The 26,381-nt window shown below is 36.0% G+C and overlaps 1 protein-coding gene across 2 annotated transcripts in view; it reads left to right on the top strand.

The window, feature by feature from the left end:
* Positions 1 to 283: 283 nt before the first annotated feature.
* The window catches only part of FCHO2 (FCH and mu domain containing endocytic adaptor 2), an 83,471-nt gene continuing 57,373 nt past the window's right edge, over positions 284 to 26,381 (top strand). For both annotated transcript variants that reach the window (XM_084225726.1, XM_084225725.1), the window contains exons 1-8: positions 284 to 407; positions 9,240 to 9,331; positions 15,188 to 15,262; positions 16,471 to 16,612; positions 16,704 to 16,856; positions 21,703 to 21,807; positions 23,738 to 23,836; positions 24,854 to 24,950. In XM_084225726.1, the coding sequence (XP_084081852.1) occupies positions 381 to 407; positions 9,240 to 9,331; positions 15,188 to 15,262; positions 16,471 to 16,612; positions 16,704 to 16,856; positions 21,703 to 21,807; positions 23,738 to 23,836; positions 24,854 to 24,950 (790 nt within the window). In that variant the 5' untranslated portion in view covers positions 284 to 380. The remainder of the gene's footprint in view (positions 408 to 9,239; positions 9,332 to 15,187; positions 15,263 to 16,470; positions 16,613 to 16,703; positions 16,857 to 21,702; positions 21,808 to 23,737; positions 23,837 to 24,853; positions 24,951 to 26,381) is intronic.

Below are 26,381 nucleotides of genomic sequence, written 5' to 3'. Positions count from 1 at the left end.
GGATGAAGAACCTTCCAACAGCAGGCCTTCGTCTCCTCCGTGCGCGGTGGCGCTGAGCGCGGCCGTTCCCCGGCGCTCTCTGGCGCTCACAGGCTTTCTCACCCGAGCTTTCGGGGCGCGCCTTCTGCCGCCTCGGCCGCACCGCTGCGGACCCGCCGCCCCCGCCAGAGGGCGCCCGCCGCCCCCAGCGCTGCCGGGCCTGCGCAGCTGCGGCGTCGGCCGGGCGCAGGCGCGGGGCCGGGCCGGGGCGGGAACGGCGGCGGCGGCTGCTCCGTCACGGGAAGGGCGGAACGCGGCGGCGGCGCCCGTTTCCTCCGTCGCGTCTCGGCGGCTGCGGCGGCCGCGGCCGAGCTCGCTGGTGGCCGGGCGGCGGAGGAAGGATGGCGTACTTCGTGGAGAGCTTCTGGGTAGGGCAGCGCCGCGGGCCGGTGACGCCGCGCCGCGGGCAGAACGGGCAGGGCGCGGCGCGGGGCAGCCGCAGTCCCCGCTGCGAGAGCAGCCTCGGCTCTTACGCCACCCCCGGGACTGGGCCGGGGCCCTGCGGCGGGGGTTCGTGCCCGCCGCGCCCGCCGCGGCGGGGCTGGGCCGCGGTGAGAGGGGTACCTGCAGCGCGCGGCAGGGCAAGGGGACCGCCGGCCCTGCCCGCGCCGCCGTGCTCGGGCTCCGCTGCGGAGAGACGGCTGGAAGAGGGATGGGGTGGTAGGGATAGGATAGTTTGGGACAGGATAGGATGGGGTGAGTGGTTGCCATGAGGCGCTGGGCCGAGAGATGCGCGGACGCCACTCTGTGCACTGGGGTCCGGCGCTCGCAGCCAGCACGGCGCCTGGGGGTTACTTGGGCTGCCGTGAGTTTTGGTGCTGTACGGGAGAACATCACGGGCTCTCTCAGCTTCACATTTGCTTCACGGAAAGGCAGAGCCGCGCCTCGGCGCTCCGCGCTTTTGTACCGGTAGCTCGTCTCCGTGTGCCCGTGAGGAGGTACAGCCGAGCAGCCTCCGGCTTAGGGAAACAACAGGCTTTCCAGCTTCCTTTGGACGTGCGATCTTATAAGTCATCTTTGCACAGATATCAGGTTTTTGAAGTGGGTAAATATATATGGATGAAAAAGTTAAATGGATTGAATTTCGTGTGAAATGCACCTAGTTTTCATTGTGACCTTTGCTAGTTTCAGACATTAAAATAACTGTTCTTGTAGTCGCCAGACTGTTTACAAAGTTGCTTCTTTTTTAATTTTTTTATGCGCCTCTATACCAAGAAGTAGCAGAAACACAGAAATTGTTATTGCTTGAGACTGAAGTGAAAAAGAGACAAAATATCTTTAGACGCATGCTTTTTCAGTTGCAACACTTATGCTAAAAGTTCAGGAAAAAACTAATTTCACAATTATACTGTTCTTGAATATAAGGCATAGCTCAAGTTTATGTTTCGTTTGCAGTCTTATGTTCAGTTTTGACTCCTTTGCTTTCAACATACAATTAAAATTTAATGACCGAAGATACTAGATTTGCTTTCTTAAGCATACAAATCTGCTTGATTTGAAGCCTCAGTGTGGGAGATCAGTATTAAATTAACATGTGGAAGAATTTTACCTTTCATAAATATAAGATTAAAATTAATATAAAAAGATGCATTTTGATTAGAAAAGCTTCTGTCTTCTCCTAAGATTAAAGCAAAACAGTAGTTGTTTATTCAGCTATCACTAGTGAAATTGAGCTTTTCTATTAGGCTTTGTTTTGTACTGTGGTATGTTCATTTAACTCTCTGATCAGTTGCATTTTGTTTTGTTAGTCAGTTAAACTGGTGAAGGCAGTGGGCCATTCCTGTATGTTCTGTTTCCATGTCAGTGTCTTCACAAATGCTTCCAGCAAGTATGAGGTGGAAGATATCTACCTCAAATTCCCATTTCTCTCTTTCTGTTTTAAAGGGTCTCTACCTATAGCTTTGTTAGCAAAATCCCTCGTGTGGGTTACCAATGAGTGCCAAGACATGGGTAATTCCTTCTGTTAGTACAGGTTTTTCTCATATGTTAAAAATGACACAAGGTAGGACAAGAAGTTTGTCTGTTTGTCTTGCAGTGATGACAAAGACATTAGACAGGGTCTTAACTTGCAAAGTTTGACCAAGAAATTTTTATGATACCATAGACAGGGTTTTATTTTGTGTAGAAGTAAAATTAACAGGCATAGGGAACACTCTGTCTTTCCTACTGTGGGTGAATATTTTCCAAGATTAACTTTAATGATGGATTTGTAAAATCTGAAAGTATTGAGTTTCTGTATATCCACAGATTTAGGCATGAATTATAGGTTTGTGCATTTTTAATCATTAGTCATCTTTGTTTGCACTAACATTTCAGAATAGGTGATTGTTCAGAATTGCTACTGCTTTGGAAGACTTGGGAAGCAATCCATGTGAGCTCTGAATTGTGGTGAGAAAGTTAAGATGGGAATTAGAAGATACATGAAAATGCACTGAATGCATAATGACTAAAAATAATGAAGAGAAATTTGTAAGGAGAAAGGAAGGTGGTAGTATGTAGAACGTCAGAAGGATTGTCTTGTCATTTCTTCCTTGCCCTTCTAGGTAACCCCTGACAAAATATTTTTGGAAATATGGAATAGGATAGTTATGCTTTTTAAAACACTGATTTAAAAATGTATCCAAAACATAATTAATATTCAATTATTTGACATAGATGCTGTCATAAACCTGAAAATCTGCATTGGAAATGGAAGTCTGGATCTTAAGCTGTATGATGCTCTCTCTTGATTTAGTAACTTGCTGTAAGGAATAGGAAAGGAGATCAGAAACTTAAGGGACTTAAATTATTTCTCCAGAAAAGGGGAGTGACGTGTATGAGTGTATCAATTTCTCACACGCTAATTAGGCTGCTGTCTTCCTAAATGTGCTCATGTAAACAAAACAAATCTTACCTTCTTTATTGTAAGTCTTGAAAATTTCCTCTTACACTGCTTTAGAAAGCGTTTGAATAAATAATTGCACATTTTGGTTTTGTTGTTAGAAGATGTAAGAAAGTTGGGTGAGCCTGCTATGTCTTCAGTGTCCTGTAAGAGGTAAGACTTTTTTCAGTATGTGGAAAGCAAAAGTACAGAGACCTCTATTGTCACTTTAAAAATTTACTATCACTTTAAAAATGTAAGGGTCTGCTAATGCAGCATGACATTCTAGAACAAATTTTCAAGCCAGGAGGATATTTTTGGGTATCAAAAGTTATGAACTAGTAGAACAGGCTGTAATTGGCTTTGATTCTTATGACTGAGTTTTATGAATTCAAGTCACATGTCCAAATATTCCCAACTCCTAATTAGTATTGTCATAAAACACTGATTGCTTGCTGCTGTGTATGTGCTACATCAAAACAATGTCAATTTAAAGGTAACACTATCATAAACCATTTCTGTTAAACATAGCTGCATTTTGTCACTTCGAGTACACTATTACTGGTATAGGAAGTTTAGAAAGTCTTGTTTATCATTTACTTACTGTTTTCTTAACAGAAAATATTGCTTAGACATTGACATTGTATTTAAACTGACCAGTGCATGTGATTCTTATGACATATTTTAAAGGATTAACTACTGACAAGTCAAGAAAAATAAGCACCTTCCAAACCAGTCAGTGGTTGTTTATGAATTGTTTAAAATTAACCAAATGAATTAAACTGCTGGAAGTTCTATGAATAACTGAAGCTTGTTTCTGTGTAACTGTGCTTGGTAACTTCGGAAGTTCTGGCACATAAAAATGTGTATAAATTAGCTTTGACAGTTTGTTTTTTTTTTTATTTTGATTGATTGCTTTACCTGTAGCTTTTGAGAATAGCTGTGTTGAAGATTTGGGGTTTTTTTCCCAAATACTTTTTGTGGAGCATAAAGGTTGGCAGCATCTTAGTTTAATAATTATAGCTTTGTGAAGAAGGTTGCTCTATTAAGGGTAAGATGTACTGTCTTACGAACTTGTGAATATATGAGTGGCACAAAGACTTGCCATGCTGACATCTGGAGTTGCATTCATATGTCTATGCAGCACTACTCTTCTTCTGGACATACAGCTCAATGTTCTGTGTCAGGAGAGCTGTTGTGCAATATTTACTTAGTATCCTCTCTGCTTGTATGCATGTAGCATGAGTTGGCATCCTTCCATCTGTTGGTTAAAAAATATTTTTATCTACCTGTATATGGTGGGAAATCTCTGTCCTTCCTCATATGCATAAAGCTTCTCCAGAGCTGATCTTTATTTGATATGTTGAAACAGGAAGGTGAAAATTGAAGTTGACAGATTGTTTTTGTGTCCAGTATTCTCAAAACTTTCAGAACTTAAGAATATGCATTACCTGTGTAAGCATCAGGTGACTGCTTTTCTTTCACATTTCAGTGCTCTCAATTTTCTTTCAGACGTTCAGAAATTGAAACTTACAGATAGGTAACTTTCAAAAATGTAAGACCATAATATTGATTACATGATTATTTTTATTTATTCAGGACCCATTAAATTAAATCATTTTCTAGGTAGAAAACATGGTGTACATGTTATTGGTTTGACACTAACAAGGATTAACAGTTTAAAGAACATGACAACAGTCTTTGTCAGGGCATCTAAAATGAGTTTGTGTAGTCCTGAATTTAGTATCCGACCAGAGTCACCATAGTATAACCATTTATTTGTAAATGAATTTGTAAAATTTGGGTAAATAGAAAATGGTGTTACAGAGTACAACCTTTTTACACTAATAGATATTAATGTTGAACAGTTTTAATCCAAAGGAGACAGAGCTTACACTCAAACAATTTGATTTGAAATACAGAAAATAAATGCTGCTGCAGATTGCCTAGAAATTTCTGGCTATTTTACTAAATGCAGATTTTTAATTCAGAATTATTTTTATTGCAACAAACAAATTTATTCTTAAAAACATGAAGTATTTTAAGTAGTTCAGTCCCACAGAGTTCCCGTAATGTGTTTCCTGTTATGCACAAGTCATGGAAATGCTGATTTCTGACTACACATTTGCTGACAGGGCTACTTTCATTTCCATGAGGAAATCTTTGCAACCAGTTCTTGATGAAGGGAAATGGAAGGACTGGTTGCTCTTGCTTTCCATGACTTAATTTGTTTTGTATACAAAGTTGGTCAGTAATGTTTCGTTGTAGGCTTATTGAAGCGTTTACTTGTATTTGAAGTCTTGCTTTCTCTAATAGCTTGCTCTCAGAGGACATCTATGCTCTAAATACAGAGGAGATTTCTTACAGTAGTATAGAATAGGAAATTTCAGAACAAATACCATCTTCTGAAGAAAGTTTTGTTAGCTGAGTAAGAAGGAGAAAACTGCTAATGGATTTCAGGGTAATTAAATGGTGCCTATATGGAGAGAGGACCGCTTACATTTTGCAGTCTCATACAGTTTTACATTTGTTTTTTATTGAGTAATGATAGGATCACCCTCAACAGATGGTGGTTTACCCAGAAAATGACATTCAGAATGGTCTTTTAAACTGATCTGGAAGTCTCTTACCTAGAGCCTGATGTTATACATAACAGCAGAAGATTGTCTTTCTCCACTGTGCAACTTGTGGAAGCAGAATCTGCATCTGACTTAACTGTCTGTTATATCAGTGAATGGTAATTGCTTATGAATGGGAGTGGAAGGTTTCATCAGTTCCCTCTGCTATATGCTGCATTAATTTATTTTTAAGTAGGCCAATACTGGTCTTGCAGTGATCACAGCTATTATTGTTGCCACTAGTAAGGAGCAAGTAAAAACACCCAATGAAGAAAAAGTGTCTAAGACACAAAATTTCCATGTACAGAATTCTATACAGTATGTGTGGGAAGGAAAAATGTTGAGAAAAGACAACCAAAACACACACAGTTTTGCATGTAAGAGGATAAATACTTGGCTTCTGTAAATTGAACAAGTTCGCCTTTTCCCACCACATACATCTGTCTCGTTATGCTAAATACAGAGCCTTAACTCTGATTGCTGCTCTTCATGAATATAACTATGGAATGGAGAAGTTCTGGAAAGGCTGTGTACCTTTTTCTAAAGCAGAACATCTACTCTCTGCATTGAGCCAGTGTACTTAAATTGGTTTGGCTACGTGTAGGTCTCCAAACATGAGCAGAATCATCATCAGGTTAGTCATCAGAACTGTTGGTCATCAGAACTGTGAAGAGTTTTGAAGACTGGATGTTTTTGCTTTTAGATAGAGCCTGACACAGGTAATATATGTTATACTTCACATTATATTTACAGGTGAAGACTTGTCTTTTAGGTGTGCCAGACTTAAATCAAATAGGCCCTCAAATCTGTTAGCCTGCTTTTCACTTGCTGCTTTGTTTAAACTTTAATGTCTTTTGCACATAGGTTCTTAACCTCCAATAACCATTGATCGTGTATAAGATGTGAGGCTTTCAGGGGACTCAATTGAGGAAAGTGTCTGTTCTGTTTCTCTGTCATGCTTTCTACTATTCATCGTGAAGTCAGGAAAAATAATAGAACTGATTAGAAAACCTAATTTAAGTGGAAAAATTATTTCCTTTGCAGTAACCTTCAGTTACAGTTAGAGAACAAGATAATGATGGCAGTTCGTTGTTCAGGCTCATTTCCTTCTCTAAAGATTTGCATGGTTACATTTCTGACGGTTTATCAGGAAGGCTGCAGCCAGAGGCTGGGTCATGGCTGTGCTACCCTTCCTGCATTTCTAAATTGGCAGGAAATTTATGGAACTCCAGTGTAGAAAAGGCCCCTTTAAAAGGTTCCATTATGAAAAGCTTAGAAGCAGTCTGTGTTCAGCACATTTTGGTAACATGGTAGTTTAGCTGGAAGAAACACCTTAAAGCAAAGAACATTTCACAAAGGAGAATATTAGTTTTTCAGGAAGAAATGTCTAACATATATTTGTAAATGTTTATCTATAAATTTGGGTACAGTAACGACTTTGGAGACGTTAAATAAGAATTATATTCTGTATTCTAATTGAAAATACCAGTGAAGCCCTAATTATAATGCAGTGGCATTCAGGGTTTATATTAAGTAACTACCTAAAGTTAATAAGTTAGTGCACCAGTATTCAGAGTTATTGTGGGCTTTATACTACAAAGAAAAATGTTTAAATAGGGATGAAAGTAGAAAGAAACTAGACTGGTATTTGAGTACGATAACATTAAAATAAAGTTGCATTTTCTACTAATTGGTGTTCTTATCTTTCTTTTACTTTTCAAGTTTGTAAAAGCCTTGCTCTGAGAGTCCTTTTAGAGTTTGTTGTATTTTCATGTGTTCTGTTTAGTTTTGTTTGTACTTTTTATAGGCTGTAATTGCACTTATACCAAACTAATCTGAATTTTGGTGCACCTTTTCAGGTTATGGCTTACTGCAACTATGGAAACTATGATTTTTAAGGTGTTTTTTTTAAAATTTGGTTTGTTTTTCCCAATGCTTTGAAGAAGTAAAGCAAATAATCCTGACTAGTAATCTGTATCAAATTTCCTTCAGTTATCTATTATTTATAAATTTATGTGTCTCTCTGTGGTGTCCTTTAAGGCAACTTGAAACTTAGTGGAAGTGGTCTTAATACCACGGCTGCTGTGAAGTTTTTCCATCCACCCATGACTACTTCTCCTTATTTAAGACGGTAGACACATGCATGCCTTCTCCTCCTAGCCCCCCCTCTTCTGCTGAGCAATACAGCTTGTTTGTTTCCTTGAGTGATCTGGATCAGTGATTCTTGGTTTTATTTGCCAACTTTATTTTTCAGCTGTATGATTTCCCTGATAAGGTTTGCTTTATGGCTGCACAAACAAGTTTTTGCAGAATTAAACAGGCAGAAATGTTTGGAAGAGCATAAGACTAAATTCTCGGGCTTTTCTCACTGACAGTATAGACCTGCCTTTGTTAAAAGTTCAGGATTTTAAGAATGGTGTGGAACTATTTGAATGCATCCAGAAGAGGGCAGCAAGGTTGGTGAGAGTGCTGGAAGACATGTCCTGTGAGGAGCCACTAAGGACTTTGGGCTTGTCTAGTTTGGAGAAAAGGAGGCTGAGGGGTGACATCATTGCTCTCTACAGCTTCTTGAGCAGGGGAAATTGGGAGTGTGATGCCCATCTCCTGTCCCTGAGGGGTAAGGGTAGGACATGTAGGAATGGTTGAAAACTGCAGAGGAAGATTCAGATTGGACACTAGGAGGCATTTCGTTACTCTGGGAGGGTGGTCAGACGCTGAAAAATGGGATACCTCGAGATGGTGGTCAGTGCCCTGAGCCTGTCAGTATTTAAGGGACATTTGGACCATGCCATCAACATCATGATTAAACTTTTGGTCATTCCCGAAGTGCTCAGTCAGTTGGGCTAAATGATTGCTGTAGATCCTTTCCAGCTGAAATAATCTATTCCTTTTCTATGCTGTACCATCCTGTTCTTTCCCTTCCACTCTGAACATGCATACAGTTTTCCTGAGGGCGCGCTTCAGACCTTAGATAGAGGCAGCATTACGGATCTGAACCTTTTGTGAGAGAGAAGGGGGATGGATAGTCTGATGGGAAAACTTTAATAGTAGCAGTGCTATTATGCTGTGTCTTGCCTTTCTTTCATTTCTGTTGTTGCGTTTTTCTGCAAGGAGGAAGTTCATCATAGTGCCACAGGTCATAAGCTGGCTGAGTTTTATTAGTCAGTGCTTAGAACAGTGTCTCAGTTTTAATAGTGAGGTGTGCCTTACTCACTGGAAAATGTCTTAAAACTAAACTTAAGAACAGACAGAAAAGCTACGAGTGAGAAGGAAAAGATTAGTGATTATTTTTTTTAACCAGTTTTACGACAAGCAGGGGAAGAGAAATGAGCTGTGAAGGATTGGGAAAGTAGGATATCAAGTAATCCTAACTGAATTTTAGTTCATGTAAAATAATGAGAGAGATGAGAGGATGAATGGAGAGTACAGTATTTAGTATGTGTTTAGGAAGTGAAACATTACAAGGCCCCTAGAAATCTACAACAGAAATGTCTTTGACTATAGCCTAGAAATATATAGATAGAATGGTAGTGGTAGCAGCTGAAGTGGTCTTAGTTTAGTTTACACGTATGGGATTCATGGGAACTAACTGCAATTGCTAAAAAGCAGAAGCATTAGAAATAATGAACTTCCTGATAAAGTGATTAAAACGAAAAGCAGTTATAAAAATACATAGGTTCAGCATGTTGTGTTTCATAGTTCTACTTTCTGTTTATCTTTAGGGAGAAAGGAACAATGGCTTTGATGTCCTCTATCACAATATGAAACATGGACATTTGTCAACAAAGGACTTAGCAGATTTTATTAGAGAAAGGTAAGTTTTCATCCTGTATTTTTAATATAGTATTTGTGGGTTTTATTGTTTGCCATTGCATTTAACGGTAGCGTGCAAAATATGTAAACAAAATTAAGTTATCATTTTAATATACCGCTCACATTCTTTTTAATATACCGCTCACATATCTATACTTATTCCATTAGTTTAGAACAGAATAGGAACTCTCAAGCATAAGTTAATAAGAAGCTTCTAGTTTTTCAGGTTTCATTTAAAAGATGAGAATGAAAATCTAGAAGTGTCATATTGGGTCTCCAGCAGTTTATTTAAATTAATCCAAATTTTTCATTTGGAAGAAAAAGGAAGAAAAATGATAAGTTAAAGTTGCAAAAATTATTAGGCTTACAAAGTTTTTACTATAGATTTGGAATTATGCTATTAGTATCTGCTGGTATAAACTTTAAAAAAACTATACTTTCAGAAGCTGAGACAAGTTGGTTAAAGAGAGTAATACATAGGGATGAGAAAATAATATGCAGAAAATAACACAGGTTCTTCTATATTGGATGGAAGGAACAGGACTGAAATCTGAAAATATGACAACTTCCAAAACAGGTGACCTAGAGCTGCATTTAGTTCTTTGTGAAAGAAGACTGCTGCTACTACATTGAACATATGGATTTCCTTCTGAACAAAATTACTTATATACCTACTTCAGAATTTTTCCTTTCCTCAGTTACTGACACTAGATAACCCATGGAAAATAGTTGCAAGGTATTGATTCACTGCTAGCTTCTTGCAGTAGAAGTTGTCAAACTGTAATTCTTAAAAATTTAAGTTTTGGCCTCAAATAGATCTAAGTTTAAAAAGTACTTTCAAATTTCCACAAAATATAGCCACCACAAATCTGACAGATACTCCATTGCACTAACATTAGCGTCATTTCAAAGTGAATTGGAGAAAATGACAAAAAAAAACATTTTACTAATTAGAAAAGTGTGAGTTTCAGAGTCCAAATGTGATGCCTCCTTTTGGAAAGACTGCACAACCACGGAAACTTCCGTTTTTCTAGTCCCCAGTTTCAGAGAATGAATTATGAAGCCACAAAGGGTTTTAATGAAATCCTGAGTTGGATTGAGCAGAGGGATGTCACACTGTTCACATCTAGTATAAATGCTTAATACTTCACAAACTTGCACTTTTAATATTTGCCTTTTATTATCTGAGTTCCTGAGTCTTTCCTTTGATAGCTTCTTTAATTTTTGGAATCATTCATATTTTATACCAGCACATCATGGACCTAAGCTGTACCTTACATGGACACATTTAAGTTTATTGGTTTTACAACCTTTGTGTCTAGATTTACCTCCATATTTAGATGAGAAACCATCTCACTCTGTCTGCATCTTGTCTCCTGTATGTTGTATTCTTTGGGCATGCTCCATTTTATTTGTATTGGTGCTAAGGTGAAAAGTCTTACGTAAATGGGTAAAAAATAACTTGCTGCTGTATCTGACTTGGTTTCTTTGCTTTCTTATACTGACATAAGTAAAACTTGACAGTTCTTTCTGCACAAAATCTCTAGTAAAAAGAATATGGCATTCTGTTCTTTTCCTATCTATAAGCTTCTGCAAATTAAATTTTTAATTTCAATATTTTTAACATTAAATCAATATTTTTACATAACTTTTAAGTCATGTGCCTTTGCAGTCAGTAAAGAAAATCTTTGAACCTTTTTCCACATATTAAAATGTTTCAGCGCAGGTTTCTGCCAATTATTTCTAGTGTGTTAAATATTAATGACTGTGTGTGAATACATGAGGATCCTCATTAGTATTTTATCCTCAATAAGAGTTCAATAAATGCTTTTTCTGTGCATGGATCAGGATGCGCCAAAGAGATATGCAGCCATCTTACAGCATCTTTTGTAAGATCTATGAAAAAAATTCAGTTCTCATTAACTCACTATGGTAGAATCTGCGTGCTATATTGCAATTTACTTCAGTATTTTTCCTTAAGGGTTATTTGCCCATGTCAGTGATGCAGATCAGCTGCACTAAATTCAGTCCTTTTTAGTGACTTGCTTCCATCAGGATTTTAAACCTGCCTTGTGTGTTCTTCAGCCCTGTTTTTCTGCTGCCTCTTGATAAGCCAGGCTGCGATTAACAAAAAGCAGTTGAGGAACAAATTGATACTTCTTTTCCATAAGGGATGAATGATCAATCACAGCCTAAGCTAGTAGTAGTTTGTGACATACAGTTTAGATTCAAAGAAATAGAGAGACTTCAAATATTTGGTGTCCTTTCTTTGATAAAAATATTTGAGAGTCCAGATGTGTGCACTGAAGCCCTTTGCTGCAGTTGAGAAGTTTCTGTGGGATGTCATTCAGCTTCCTGAGAAATAAAAATGGTTCGGTAGAACACATTCTTTGTCATGCGCCAAATTCTTGGTCTCAAAAAGAAATTGGATTAGGCAGTACTTGAGCAGTATTTTACAATGGTTCAGTTGTCTTGTCCATGATCTATTTTGCATATTTGTTAATTGCAAAGAAGTTAAGAGATAATGCATGCAGTTATCTGTTCTCCTCCTCCTCCTTCTGTAGATTATAGCCTGAATATTGTTTTACAGTCCTGTCTTCTTCTGGAAATATGTTAAGTGGATGAGCAACATGTATTAGGAGCCATCTAGATATATAGTGTTTTTATGCCTCTGCTTTTGTGTACCTGATTTTCTGAACTCTTTCCTATGAAAACTAAATTTACATCCATTTGAATTTTGAATCTGTTTTTCATTCCTTTTTACACATTGGCTGTTTTCTGTCTTTTTTTTTTCAGAAGTGGATACAAAAGGAAAACTATTGAATAGCTAGAGACAGATCTGAGTTGGTGGTAATATTTTTAACAAGTTGGAGTACTTACCCTTTCTAGGTAGAGCAGTCGTCCGGTCAGCTGGGTTTCCTGGAGTCTCCAGACTAGTCAGAAAATACACTTTTTATGAAGTGATTTTGCATGGAAAGGAGAGATAGGTCAGTGTGTTTGGATGTACAGACTGCTTAGGGCACAAAAGACACATGTCTTTGTGAAGCCCATCTCTGTTACTTGTGCTGTTTAGAATAGTGTTTTAGTTGTGTGCAACCTAATTGGGGAAGAGTATTGTTTCCTTTTCTCCAGACTTAGAAATGGTAATGAAAAAATGTGTAAGATATGGAATAACTTTTAAAATTACTGTCATCTTATCCTTTTCTTAAAAAAATATTTCAAAATTTCTGGAAGAACATTCTGAGATTGTAAAGTTTTTCACTGAGAAAAACAAGCATTTGAAACATTTAAATTTTCAGTAATATTTCTATGCTGTATCTGCCATTCCTGCTTGATATCCTAGAAGGAGCAGAAGTTTTCCTCCTTGTCTGTGTTCCTGGTCACATATAAAAAGAACCAAGAGCCAGTTGGATCTGTGGTTCAGAAATTTTTCATCTGAAGGAGCGAGTTTTCTGGCAGGCAGGCTGCTTAATGTTGGTAAATCATGAGTGGGACAGGTTATCTGAAAGGTTAGACACCAGTTCTTAAAATCTTCAAATCATGGAATGGTTTGGGTCAGTTCTTATAATCATCAAATCATAGAATGGTTTGGGTTAAAAGAGATCTTCAAGATAATCAAGTTCCAACCCCCCCCTTTTGTGGTCAGGGACATCTTTCACTAGACCAGATTGCTCAGTGCCCCTTCCAGTCTGGCCTCGAATAAAGGCCATGCTTCACTTATAAAGCATGTAGAAATTTTTGTTTGTTAAAGAAGTCAAAATAAGAAGGTTGAGCTGCCTGCACAGTTGTTTTTTTCTTCTTTAGATACGTATAAGATTTTGTAGGTGAACTGTCATGTGTTTGCACGCATTTAAAATCTAACCTTTTTATATCTAAGAAACCACACGGCTTTTCTAGCAGAGAAGTTGGTACAGAAATGTGTTGTTTTTTTCTCCAGGAATCTTTCTAATGTTTTTCTGCACCAATTGCCTGTAAGCATCATGGAAAGAATCTTTCTAGATCAGATGAAACTAGCAATGCATATGTTTCCATTTAACTTTTAAATGTTTGGCAGATCCCAGGCAAAGACACACATTCAAATGGGTGAAAATTAATTTGCTAAGAAAATTGTAGTCTGTTACCTGTACAACAGAGTGTTCTGCGAAGTCAGTTGATAGGACAAATGTACTTCATCATCTTTTGGTTCTTAGTCTTTTTTACTTATGTATGTTAATACTCTGTGGTGAATTGGAGAACTTCAGTTTTGTGTAGGTAGTTCAGGGAAGTATGCTGAAAGTTGGTTCAAAGAAAAGGGATATGTATTTTGGTCAAAATTCTTGTGTTTAAACAGGAAAAATAAGTCACTGCGTTATAAAATCTGGAAAACCTTGGTAGACTATACAGATAATTAGTCAAAATATATTGTTCATCATGGTAATTAAAAAAAAATCATTTTCTGTGCTTGGTGCATGTGTGCCATTGTGCAATATGCAGAAAGTCAAACTTTTTCTTATTATCTAAGATATGATCATATGTGAAACAAGGATAAAGTAAATTTACTTTCTTTTATGATGAATAACTTTGCAGTGGGTAATATTCAAAATGAAATTTATCTGTTGCATGTTGCAGTTTAATCGCCTTCTCCAAAGAGATTTCCAGCTAACTAGCTGAATAGTTATTCTGGAAGTTCAGTAGGTTTTAAGACAGGCTCCTCTGTTTCAGGTGAATACCCCTACTTTATTTTCATATTTTCACAAGAAAACTATTTTTGGCTGTAAACTGTTGCTGTACAGGAGAAATGAAAACTTCTGTCTCAGGTTATAGTCATGGTATAACTTGAGAAAGGGATGAATTCTTCATCTGCCTTTTTTTCTTTTGTCCTGTGTAAAGGTATTACACAGCAGGAAAGAAATTGCTCCAAGTCTTTCAAGAAAAGACAATTACAGTATTTACTCATATCTAGGATGCTTCTAAATCTAAGTTGACACTATATAGTGAATACAATTACAGTATTTACTCATATCTAGGATGCTTCTAAATCTAAGTTGACACTATATAGTGAATACAATTACAGTATTTACTCATATCTAGGATGCTTCTAAATCTAAGTTGACACTATATAGTGAATATTTTTTAGGGTGAAAAATTAAAATACTTTGTATTTTTAATAATAGGAGAGTGAAGAAGATTAATAGAGAAGGGTTTGCAGGGAGTCACTGCTGTAAAAGGTGATTCCATGGCAATTGCCCCTGCAAAGGCTCTAAGAATGGAATCTGTGCTAACCCATGGATTTTGCATCTCTAAAAGACAAGTGAAATTGTGTGTTCGAGGGAAGAAAAATATAAGAACACTTTGTGTAGTTTCTAAACTCAAATATTAATATGTGAAGAACTTGAAGGAATAGCCTACCCCCAATAATAAGACTAAGCAAGACCTCATTTTATGTGATTGCTCTGTAAATATTTTTTGTTTATTATAAAGTTTTCAGTACAAATACATTTTATTTTGCTGCTGTGTAACACTCTTGCTTAGACAGTGCTGGATAGATGATTGTTGTGTGATGGTTTGTTCTGTCTGTTACTAAGGAATGTTAATGGCAGTTGAGAACAGCAAATAGAAAAAAAGGAATTGTCTTTTTCAAGCTTTGAGTTCCTGGGCTTTACTTGTTCTGCTCCCTGCAATGTTTTGTCACAGCATTCTTAGATTATATTTTTAATATACTAATGTGATCTTTTTTTTTGTACCGCGTTTGAGAGATCATTTAAGTGGAATAATTTTTAGCTCACATAAAAAGTCTGCTGTTTTGTACCTTCGAATGCATATTCAGTCTTCTTACCTTCAAAATTTTGATTATACTTTTGATGGCTTTCTTTGGCAGGGCTACAATAGAGGAGACGTATTCAAGGTCGATGACAAAACTAGCCAAATCAGCAAGCAATTACACACAACTTGGGTAAGAGAGAAATAAGTGACTGTATACATGGTAAGAATCAAGTCTGATTCTGAATATTTTATTGATGATGTTGGAGGTTAGTATAACTTTACCTTTAAAAATGGTTGTCAGGTCTTTAGTAATAATGCAAAAATTCAGGCAGACAAAGAGAAAGGCAGCACAGTTCTTTGAAATGAATAAAAAAACCAAAGCCCAAACACAGATAAACTGTCTTTTCTTCTGTGTTTAAAGCAGAGTTCTTTTCAGACATAGTTACTTCTATTATGTCATCTCAAGCCTATGGAAACTATTTTGAAGAGAGAGCATATGGCCTGCAAATGTGGCAGTGAATTTATTTATTTCTATTATTTCTGGTTTTTGGAGTGTTACCTGTTCTCAGAGATGTTCAGAATGAGACTTTTCTATAGACTTATTCCATAGTTAAATGGAAGTTTTATACTCTGGGTATGTTTTTTAAAACTAGAATGATTAATCAATACTTTTCCATTAGAAAGATTAGGCCAGTGAAAACTCAGTCTTCGCAGAAAAACTAGATTTTTTAAAAAATTTATAATAATGTAATCTAAAAGTGTGGGGAGCTTTCATCAGTGAATAATTTGATAATAGGTGTTTCTGGTCTTTAAACTAAGAGGCAGATACAGAACCTTTGAACAGAAGAGCTTTTAAGCCCATGGTTAAAATTGATTTTTATCAGCGTTAACCAGAATAGCAAGGCAAAAGTATGTCTTTGGAACACTTGGAGAAAGTCAGCACAGAAATCTGAATCTGAGAAATGATCCCACCTCTTTGTTCATCTTTGTTAATCAGTAAATCCTTTTTAGTGACAGACCATCTTTGCCAATATTTTTTCCTCCATCTTGTGGCTGCAATGATGTCAGACAACTAGAGATGTAACTAACCAAGAAATTCCTCATTTGTTCACACTGTTCAAGTATACGCATAATAGTATTTACTACATGTTAAATTATGTTAAGCTGTTCTTGCACCGTCTTGATGCTTGGCATTATTTTGTGCTCATCATAGTGTTAAATGAAATTTGCGGTGTTTTACTTATTAGAGCCAATACAAGTAAAACATTGGATGTTTTGTTTGTTCAATTTTAGGAGGAGAAGTGAACTGTAAACTTACTGATTATTCTGTAGCACTACTAAAAAAATTGCCAACTGAAAATTACCAAAACCAGATTAACATTATTTTCCTCAATCCAGGACATTTGCACCAGTTTGGGATGTTTTCAAAACTTCAACAGAAAAACTAGCAAGTTGTCATTTGGATCTTGTGCGGAGATTACAAGAGCTAATAAAAGAAGTTCACAAGTATGGAGATGAGCAGCTCAAAGCTTATAAAAAGGTTATTAATTCTTTTTCTTATGTATGTCCAATAACTTGTTAACACTAAAATTAAAATGGTTTGGTTTTGACAACCGTATGATATTTGGCAGACTAAAGAAGATGTTTCAGGAACTTTGGAAGCAGTGCAAAATATTCAAAGTATCACTCAGGCCTTGCAGAAATCAAAAGAAAACTACAATGCGAAGTGTGTGGAACAAGAACGCTTGAAAAAGGAAGGAGCAACTCCGAGAGAAATTGAAAAGGTAGCTGTCACATCTTACTTTAATTGTGCTATATTATTATCGCCACTTTTTAATGAAGGAATGGGACCACCACTGAGCTAAGAATGATTTATTGCTCAGATAAACATCAGAGGCTGTGAGATTTTAAAGGAGCAAGCTATCGGCCATAGCTCAAAGAAGTCACAAGTTCTTTGTTACAAGACACTATATAACTTTCTAAACCAATAGACTGTCTCCACAAGGTTTATTTTGCTTTTCTAACCTATCACCTTTACTCACTTCTACTGCACTGCAGATACTTTTACCCAGCAGGCTATTATCACATACACTTCCATTATAATTTATAAACTCTTAACTTACTCTAAACAATTGCATTACTGTACTACAGACCCTTCACCATTTTACCCAAAATGGTTTCTTACTTACTTAAGGTATTCTTACTTACAGCTATAGAGACATAAGTTTTTGAGTTTTCTACTTAATGTCTGTGTACTTTATTTTTACACCAATCCAAGCTCTTTCCAAGGCTGCAGATCAAACCCCCCTGTATCTGTGGAAATTTCTATCTTTTCATTTCCTACAGTGCTACTCATTGTCTTACATGTTCACCTTGCATTAGTAAGTGGAATGCTCAGAAAGAGTTAAACATAGTTGAAAGTTGTGACTATTTTGCAATATGCATGATATCATGAATACCTAGATATGTTTTATTTACACTTACTTCCTTGTCTGTTCATACTGTACTGTAGTTCTAATTCTTCACTTTGTAAATACCTGCATCAATTGGTAGTTTTGTGTAGTTTCTCGTTGCCTGATTTTTAAGATTTTCTAAGCCTTCTGATGTTTACATTCTTGTAGCAAACTTTCTCACGCACTTTCTGTAAATAACTTATTGTTTTGCATTCTTTTAAGGAGGAGGAGAGATTTGATAGACTGTTAGTTTGTCCAGTGTCATTGGTGAGGTGACACTTTCACCCTCCAATCCACTGTCACTTTTGGAAAACTATAAATCTTAGAGTCAGAAAAGAAACTTCCCCATTTCTTCACCTTGAGAGCAGCGGTGTGTGCACTTGTGTTGTTTCGTGTCCTATAGTGACAGTGTCTTTAACAGAAATTGTGCCCAATTGTTTTAGCATCTCTTGCATTTTTGAATTTATTTCCTTAGTGAATGCTCAATGCCCTTGTAACTGAACTCAGGAGTTCAGTTTGTGTTATCCCTGCAAAGAGATAAAGTAGCTGAGCACATGAGTATTTGAAGTCTGTTCAATAAAGAAAAATGTTATCAATGCTTTCACTGCTGTTTTAAAAGGTTCCAATCTCATGGACCAGATATTCAAGGGATCTTGAGTCAATACAGTTAGTATCTTGAGGTGTATTTAGTACTGTCCTTGGGTTGTGATGGGGGGTTGATCCATTCACAGAATCACTCAATATCTGGGGTTGACAGGGACCTCTGAAAGTTATCCTCTCTATTCCCTATGCTCAGACAGGGCCATCTAAACTCAGTTACTCAAGACTTTGTCTAGACAGCTTTCTAGTATCCTCAAGGATGGAGATCCCATGATCTCTCTGGGCAACCTGTGCCAGGGCTCAATCACCTTCACAGGAAAAAGATGTTTCGTGCTGTTTAGAGGGAGGGAACCCTTTGTGTTTTCTGTTAGTGCCCATTGTCTCTGGTTCTGTCACTGGGCAGCACTGAAAAAAGCCTGGCTTTGCCTTCTGTGTATTTATATCTATTCAAGTATTTATATCTATTGGTAAGGTTCGCCTCAGGCTTCCCTACCCCAGCCTGAACAGTTCCAGCAGTCTCAGTTTTTTCTTATGGGTGAGATGCTTCAGTCCCTTGATCATCTTCACACCCCTTTACTGGACTCTCTCTCATATGTCCATGTCTTACTTGCAGTGAAAATTCTGGGATTAGACACAACTCCAGGCAGGGCCTCACCAGTGCTGAGTAGAGGGGAAGGATCCTTTTCCTTGGCCTGCTGGGAAAAAAGTAACTTTTTCCTGTTTTCAGGAATCTAACTAGTAGAGGAAATAAGTCACTCTCCTTGTCTCTAGTTATAACTTCTCTTATTAAATCATTAATCTTCTGGCTATTTCCATTTCAATTAACTGGTCTATGTAGGACTTTGTTCTTGATAGAATGATGTTTTTGCTTTTGTCCTGCTATCTTGATGGAGAAGATGGCATTGGTTATTGTCTTTTCACTGATTATAAAAGTTATTTTGTTGACTATGTTTCTGTTGTTTTATCTTGGTATAAATCTAGCTTTTTTCCCCTCCAACTTCTGTCTCAAATGAGAGTTCATGCTGGATTCTAGACATGAATCAGATGTGTGTTGGCAGATGTTTTCCTGCTAGTCTATTCAAAGTATAATTTTTCTAAATTCTTGTAAATAGAATTTCAGTAGGAAAGGTTGACTTGAGGGAAGGCTTCTTAAGATGTAGCATTATCCTTCATTTGGAAACAAAAAAATATTCAGCATGACAGATATCTGCATGAGAAGGGGGAAAGAGGAAACACTATAGGAGGAGGGTAATTTTTTTTCTGTTTTATGCGTCTTCCTTAGATACAATTATGTCATTGAATAGTACTTGAATGCAAGTACTTAAAATATGTTTCCAGTGGGAGTAGGTAACTGACACCGTCACATCTCTTCAGTCATGCTTCTATTCAAATTTACGCTTGTCATTTTGTAAACAGAGTGACCAAAAATAGTACTCATTTATTTTTCCTTTGGTAGAAAATAGGTGTATTACTTTCAGTGCAACATGAAAACTTTTTGCTGGCAAAATCAGATTCACTGCTTTCTCAGAAAAAAAGAGATCTGCACCAGTATACTAAGTTTATCACAAAGCCAAATGTTTGGAGAGATACTTTATTGAAGAATCTAGGGAGGTATCTGAGACCTTGCAAGTCTCATTGCAGCTGGAAGTTAATACTAACTTGCATAATAATTTCCTGTTGTCCTCTGACATGTAAACTTCTCTATTTATAGTGACTTAACAAAAAAATCAGTTGACTGATCCTTATTCTTTCACATACTGTAAATCTTGTTACATACTGTAAATACAGTGCTAGCAATTGCTGTGCCTGAGAATAGTCACATCCTATTTTCAGAAGAGATTACTAGTTAATCATACAGTGTCCACGTGTCCTTCTGAGTACTTTGTTTTTTAATTGCTCTTTAACGTGTAATACTGGCATTCTGCTCATCGTTAAAAATTGTGGGAAATGGAGAATGTTCTTGTTTTGTCAAACTCCCTTGCAGATAGGGTTCAATTAAAAATGCTTAACAAAAAAAAACCATTTTTGCATCTTTTAGCTTGACATTTCCTTCCTTTTCAGTGATTAAATTTGGAATCAACTTCAAAGCAGTCATAATTTTAAAAGCAAGATTTCAGGGAGCATGGTGTATTTTCAGCATAGTAAATGGCAGTTGAGAAATGTGATAGCACACTGTGCTTCTCAGTGATTTTCCTGTGTAAGTGTGTATGAGTGAGAATCATTAAGTAAAATTCAGGATAATAAACTGATAGGTTTGGTACAACTTTTCTGAATAATCTGTATTTTTGTTACTTTAAGTATTTTCACACTCTGTTACACTGAGTTTAGAAGACTTTGTGACTAAGATATGCTTAGGCTTTTTTTGTAGCTGGACAAACAACTTTTTTTGATTCCTGTTCCTTTGAAGTGCTAATGGTATGCTGTTACTTATGATTATCAGTTCTTTTTCTCTCGTAAATTGCAGAATCTCTCTCTTTCTCTCTCTCTCTCTATTGCCGCAGGACATCTTTCTGTTAATTCATTTGAAATTATAGATAGCTTATAGTCAGCTTTACAAATCATTGTAAGTAAAAACTAGTTTCTGTTCGACAGATGAAATTGATTTGCAAGGGGGATGAGGGCTGCAGCTAGAACAAATAGAAAATACACAATTCTCTTTACTGATCTTATTAACAATTCAGGAATACTTCTGTGTTACAAATAATGGGAAATTTCAGAGAGATAGTAAGCATGTTGAATAAAGAAGCTAGGAAAGAAAATGGTTTTCAAGATGATTTTCATTGGCATTTAATTTGGAAATAGATTATCAGTGGTTTGAAAGACTTCATCTCATGCATCATGCTGTAAACTTTGAAAATAACTTTTTCTCTACCGCAATCAGTCACTTCATTTAGTTTTGTTGTCCATGTAATACTGAGATTTTCCTGTATTTAGTTTTATGCTCTACTTGACTCCCAGAAGATTTTGGTTTATTAGCAACAAATAATGAAAGTATAAATCTCCAAAGGACTATTAATAATAACACTGACCTGCCTAAATCTGACCTCCACTGTATTCTGTGCTAGCTTTACTTTCAAATATCTGTTAATCCATTGATGTAACTCCTCTACTTCTGAGTTTCTTTCTTCATTTCTAAGAGAACTTCAGCATCATGGGTTTTTTGCCATTGATTCTTTCAGAATTGCACTTGTAGCTGTTTGCTCTGTATTCTAACCCTTCTTTTTTTCCTATTTTGCTGTTGCAAATATAAATTTGTTGTTCCTGTTTGGCAAGAGCTAATCTTCAGCAATAAAAATTTTATTTCAAAATAAGTTTTGTTATAAATATTTTAATAAAATTTTCATTGCTTATAAGGGGAAGCTGTTTAATTAATTTGTTACACTTGTATGTGATTTATATTTAGTAAAATCTTTAATTGCTCTTATCTGAGATATTTGGTGTTGAAATTTTGTTATGACGTGTCTCTGTTTTGGTATGCCCCTGATAATTTTCTGAGATCATCTTAGGCTCTCTTTTAATATTAACTTTAAAAAAACCCTGTGTGTGACATTTGCCACATTTTTGTATTGATCTATAGGCAGCAGTTAAATCTAAAAAAGCAACAGATACCTATAAACTGTATGTGGAGAAGTATGCTGCATTTAAATCTGATTTTGAACTGAAAATGACAGAAACAGCACAGGTAAGTGTTGCATTAAATGAGCTATTTTTGAAGTCGTTTAATGTATTTATTTAATTTCTAGAGCCATCTGAAATTAAAGATTTAAAAAAACTAGTCCCTTTGGAAATTTATTTGTTTGAAAGGCAAACACTGACTATGTATGTTGTGATAGCACTGTCCTTCAGTGACACTGTGCTGGCACACTAGAAGGTGTTTTGAAGAAATTTTTGGAAGAAAGCAAAATTAACTTCTAGAAGTATTGCATATGCATTGTGTTTATGTGGTAAATCCTCTGAATTGCTGGGCACCCTGGACTCATTTACAGGAATTTTAATATTGGGATCCATTGTGGCTTCTCATTATTTTTCCATCAAAACACTAAAATTACAGTTTGTTCAAATGCCTAGCCAGGATATACCTGAGGTTATGAAAAGCTGTTAGAGCTGTTCAAGTTTCTGGGTTTTTTTAAAAGACTATATTCTGGAAGATTTTGGGTTCTCTGTATCAATGCATATGCCATTTCTTGCTAAATTTTAAACCACATTTGGCTAAATGTCCTTAGATCCTTAAATGTAGCTATCCTTTTACTTAAAATTGAAAGTAATGTTATTAATGTTATTATGGATACTTGTAAATGTTCCACATTTGTCCATATTGGAAATGAAATTGTCATTCTGCCAATTAAAGATGAATATGTGGAATTAATTTTAAGTATAATGATGTAGCTGCATTCACAGTTTGGTTGCACAGTGGCTGCTTTAATGATGTGATATGAAAAATGACATCCATGAATATATGGAAGCACACTTCCATGTGGAGAACATCATGTATTGTCTTAATTCAGCATACATTTCATTTGAGAATATGTTAAAATTAAACCAGTGAGGAGTCTGAGTATTTTCATTTCTTTCAGTGCAAAATCAGTTGGTTTAGCTTAAATCTCTCTTACAATATCCAGTAAAAGAAGTAAAATCATAGGGTAGGCTACAGAGGATGACTGTATCTTTTGTAATTAAGATGAAGGCTGCTGAAGAAAAAGAAAATAATTTTAATCTCCCTGACTGATGACTACAGAGGTACATAAATATGGCAGAAGACTGAGGGTCTAAGCTAGAGATATGTGTCTTGTATGCATGGAGTCATGTTAGTGAATCAGAGCAGCAGGATGTTCAAGATCGGGATCTTCACAGAACCCTGTGCAAATTGGAGAGAGGATTAAGTGGTGCACTGAAGTTTGGACACACTTGAAAGGGTAGTTACAGAAATAGGCAGGGAGCTGGGAAAGAGCAGAAGTAAACAAAGATTTCAAGACTGTTATGGTTGACTGTTGGGGAGGATGAGAACATTTTTAGTTCTGATTTTTGGCCAGGAAAGGGCCATTGAAAACTTTGGAAGTGATTTTAAAATGGCTGTCAACTGACAGCCTGGGTAAAAAGGAACTAACTGTAAAAATTATTTATGATGAGTTTAAAGATCAAACAAATCATATTTAAAGAAGCAAAGAACATAGATTTAACTAGAGAAAGAGTGTGTATGTTAGTAGTGTTCTAAAAAGGAAGTGCACAACAGATCCAGATATAAGATTTCTTGGTTTAGATGAAAAAACAAGACTCTTCGGTTATGGAGAAAAGAGGAAACTTGAACACCTTCTAAACATATTTTGGTAGAAATAAATCAGATTTTTTTGAAGGGCTCTATAAAAGTTCAAAAAGTAAACAAAAAAAGTTCAATCATGATTCTGAAATGGTCATTTGCTTTCTAAAGTGCATTATTTCATAACTGAATTTTGCACCTTACTTTCTTAAATGTAACTATTAGGTTTAAGATGTGGAGGAAAAAAAAGAGGCTGATTTGTTATTTTTTCATTTTAGTGTATTTAATTATTGAAATTTAAGATATAGTGTTTCAGGAAATATTTTCATTGTTATTAATTGCTCATATTTGTTTGCAGAAATTTCAAGACATTGAAGAAATGCATCTTCTTCGAATGAAAGAGATTATACAGTCATTGTCAAATACCATAAAAGAAATTCATTTACAAATAGGAGAGGTATTTTTATACTATATTTGGATCATGCTTTGTGTTTTTCCTTAATTGTTAAGTGGAATATTTCTTACTTAGTGGAATTCAACATAATGTCAAATTTCCATGGCTTCCTGTTGCAGTTTTAAGTTCATCGTCACCAAGTTTACTGAATAAGATTGGATAAATGTTGTCTTCAAGAAAAAAAATATTAGGACAATTTGAAGAATTCAAAAGTTGAAGAATTTTTAGTGTGTTTCTAAATTCTGCTTCCTGGATATTAATTTAGCACTCATTTCGTACAGATTTAGGATACTGCTTTTTATAATTAGAACTAGAAATTGTGTCTCTCTGAGAAGTTTCCAAATATTTCATACTCTTGGATTTTACAAGGAAAAGATATTTAATAATAGAAGATTTTATAATACCTTTTGTTTAGATATAAGTTGATTTATTTAATAATCTTTATAAGCAGTCCTTTTTTTTTTTTTTTGAAGTGTCACTTTATTTGCTTACACTTCAGTATTGAGGTTTTCTGCTAATAAATGATCATCACAAGGGTGATGCTGTTTATTTCTAAAGTATATACACACCGTGCCTTGTTGGAAAAACCTATTAACAGCATGTTGTTAGACCAAAACAACATGTTGCTAGAACAAAACTATTACAACAGTAAGACTTTTTACTCAAGCAGGTGGGAGTTGTGATAATACAGTAGTAACAGTTCACACCCTAAACTGGTGCTGGCTGAAAAAACTGTCTGTCTTCCTGACATTATAGTGGGATATGTTGCCAACAAATTTAAAAAATATATATACACAAGTTGTTTAACATGGAAGAAATAGAAGTAAACCTAGATCTGTCATTTCATTTTTTGTCTGTACTGTATCTAGACTTGCTAATACTACAGAAAGGAGAAGGTTTTCCTGGATAAAATATCCGTTGATTTTTTTAAGTCCTGTAATGTATTTCAGGGGAAGGTTTTTGAATTTTAAGTACTGCAAAATTTACTTCTTAAAGTTAATCACTTTTTGTTTTTTGAAGGTGCATGAAGAGTTTATTAATAACATGACAAATACTACAGTTGAGAGTTTAATACAGAAATTTGCTGAGTCAAAAGGAACTGGCAAGGAAAGACCTGGTAAGAAATTAAAACTAACTGAATAGGAAATGTTATCTTTAAAACTGGAAATTTCCATTCCTAGTGAAATGTCAAACCCATATTTGTTAATGTGCTGTATTTTTAACATATGTTCAAATTCTTAGTATTTGTTAAATTTGATATTAAATGGTTCGTAGAAATTGGTAATGCAGAATTCATTATGTGCATGTAGTATTTATGTTCATGAAGCTTGGTAGTTTATTGGTCTGTACTACTAAACTATGCAGTTTCCTGGAACATCAGGGAAATTGAACAAGAAGCTGTAGTTCCTTGTACAAACTATGTGTTGTCTGCTATGTGTTTTTGTACAAACTGTGATTCTGCATAAATTGTGCTTCAGAACTGCTTTGAATATAAACATATTAAGAGCAGATGTCTATAAAGCTGCTTACTGAACTATTAGAACAGTTTTATCAGTTTGTTCGGCTTACCAAATTATCAGTTTAATATATACATATTTTTTATAAAGTGTACTTTAATATACAATAATGTGTATTGCTTCTTTAGTAAGAAGCAAATTGAATAGTACTTTCTGAAGGTACTGTTGATTTGGTGTGGTGAGACTTTCCTGGACTGGCATAAAAAGACATTCTCACAGTACTGCCTATATAGTGTCACTTTAATATTGGCATGAATATACAGTCACTAGGTGTGTAAATACAGGAATTAGTAGTACTGTTTCCTTCAGTAAGAGGAGTCCTCACAAGCATCTCTGTCTTCTAGTAGAGGCACACAAAGATGGTGGTTTTTTTTCCTAGAGCAAGAATGTACATACCAGAGTAGATAATGAAAATTTATAATGAATTGTTAAACATTATTAGGTATCTTGCAATGTGTGTGTGAGGTGTTTTTAACATAACATTGTTTCATATTCTTTCTGTGATCCTGTAATGCTGATATCCAAGTGGGCTGAGGTAAGATTACATATGGAATGATTTTTGAAAGTTTCCTGTGTATTTATTAATTTCTCAGTAAAGATCAAAAAAGAAAATGTGTGAGCTTCAGGGTATCAAGTTCAGTTGGTCTGAAACAGGACATGTGACAATTTGGTGTTCAGACCTCTTGCATTAGCTGTTGCCAAGATGTCATGGCGAGAGATCTCCATCTTGCATTTAAGGTTCTGACTGCCTGGGTTACAAAGACCCTTGCTAATTTGTCCTAGAACATTGCACTTCAAGCGTGCAACCTATCTAGCAAGGGTTTTGCCAGACAACATTGTAGTTTTTAGAGAAGTAATACTTCACTTTTTAATTTCATGGAGAAATGACACACGTTTATACTTACTTGCTGCTTTACAGTTCTTCAAATCCCATCTGTGCTCTCTGAGGACAAATAAAAACTTCTCCAAATATATTCTAAGAAAGTTAAGCAAAGTATTTTAAGCAACAATAGCACATTTAGTGTGTAAAT

The sequence above is a fragment of the Fringilla coelebs genome (genome assembly GCF_963513975.1).
Source record: "Fringilla coelebs genome assembly, chromosome: Z".
NCBI classification, from domain to species: domain Eukaryota; kingdom Metazoa; phylum Chordata; class Aves; order Passeriformes; family Fringillidae; genus Fringilla; species Fringilla coelebs.
This window is presented reverse-complemented; position numbering and strand designations above follow the sequence as displayed.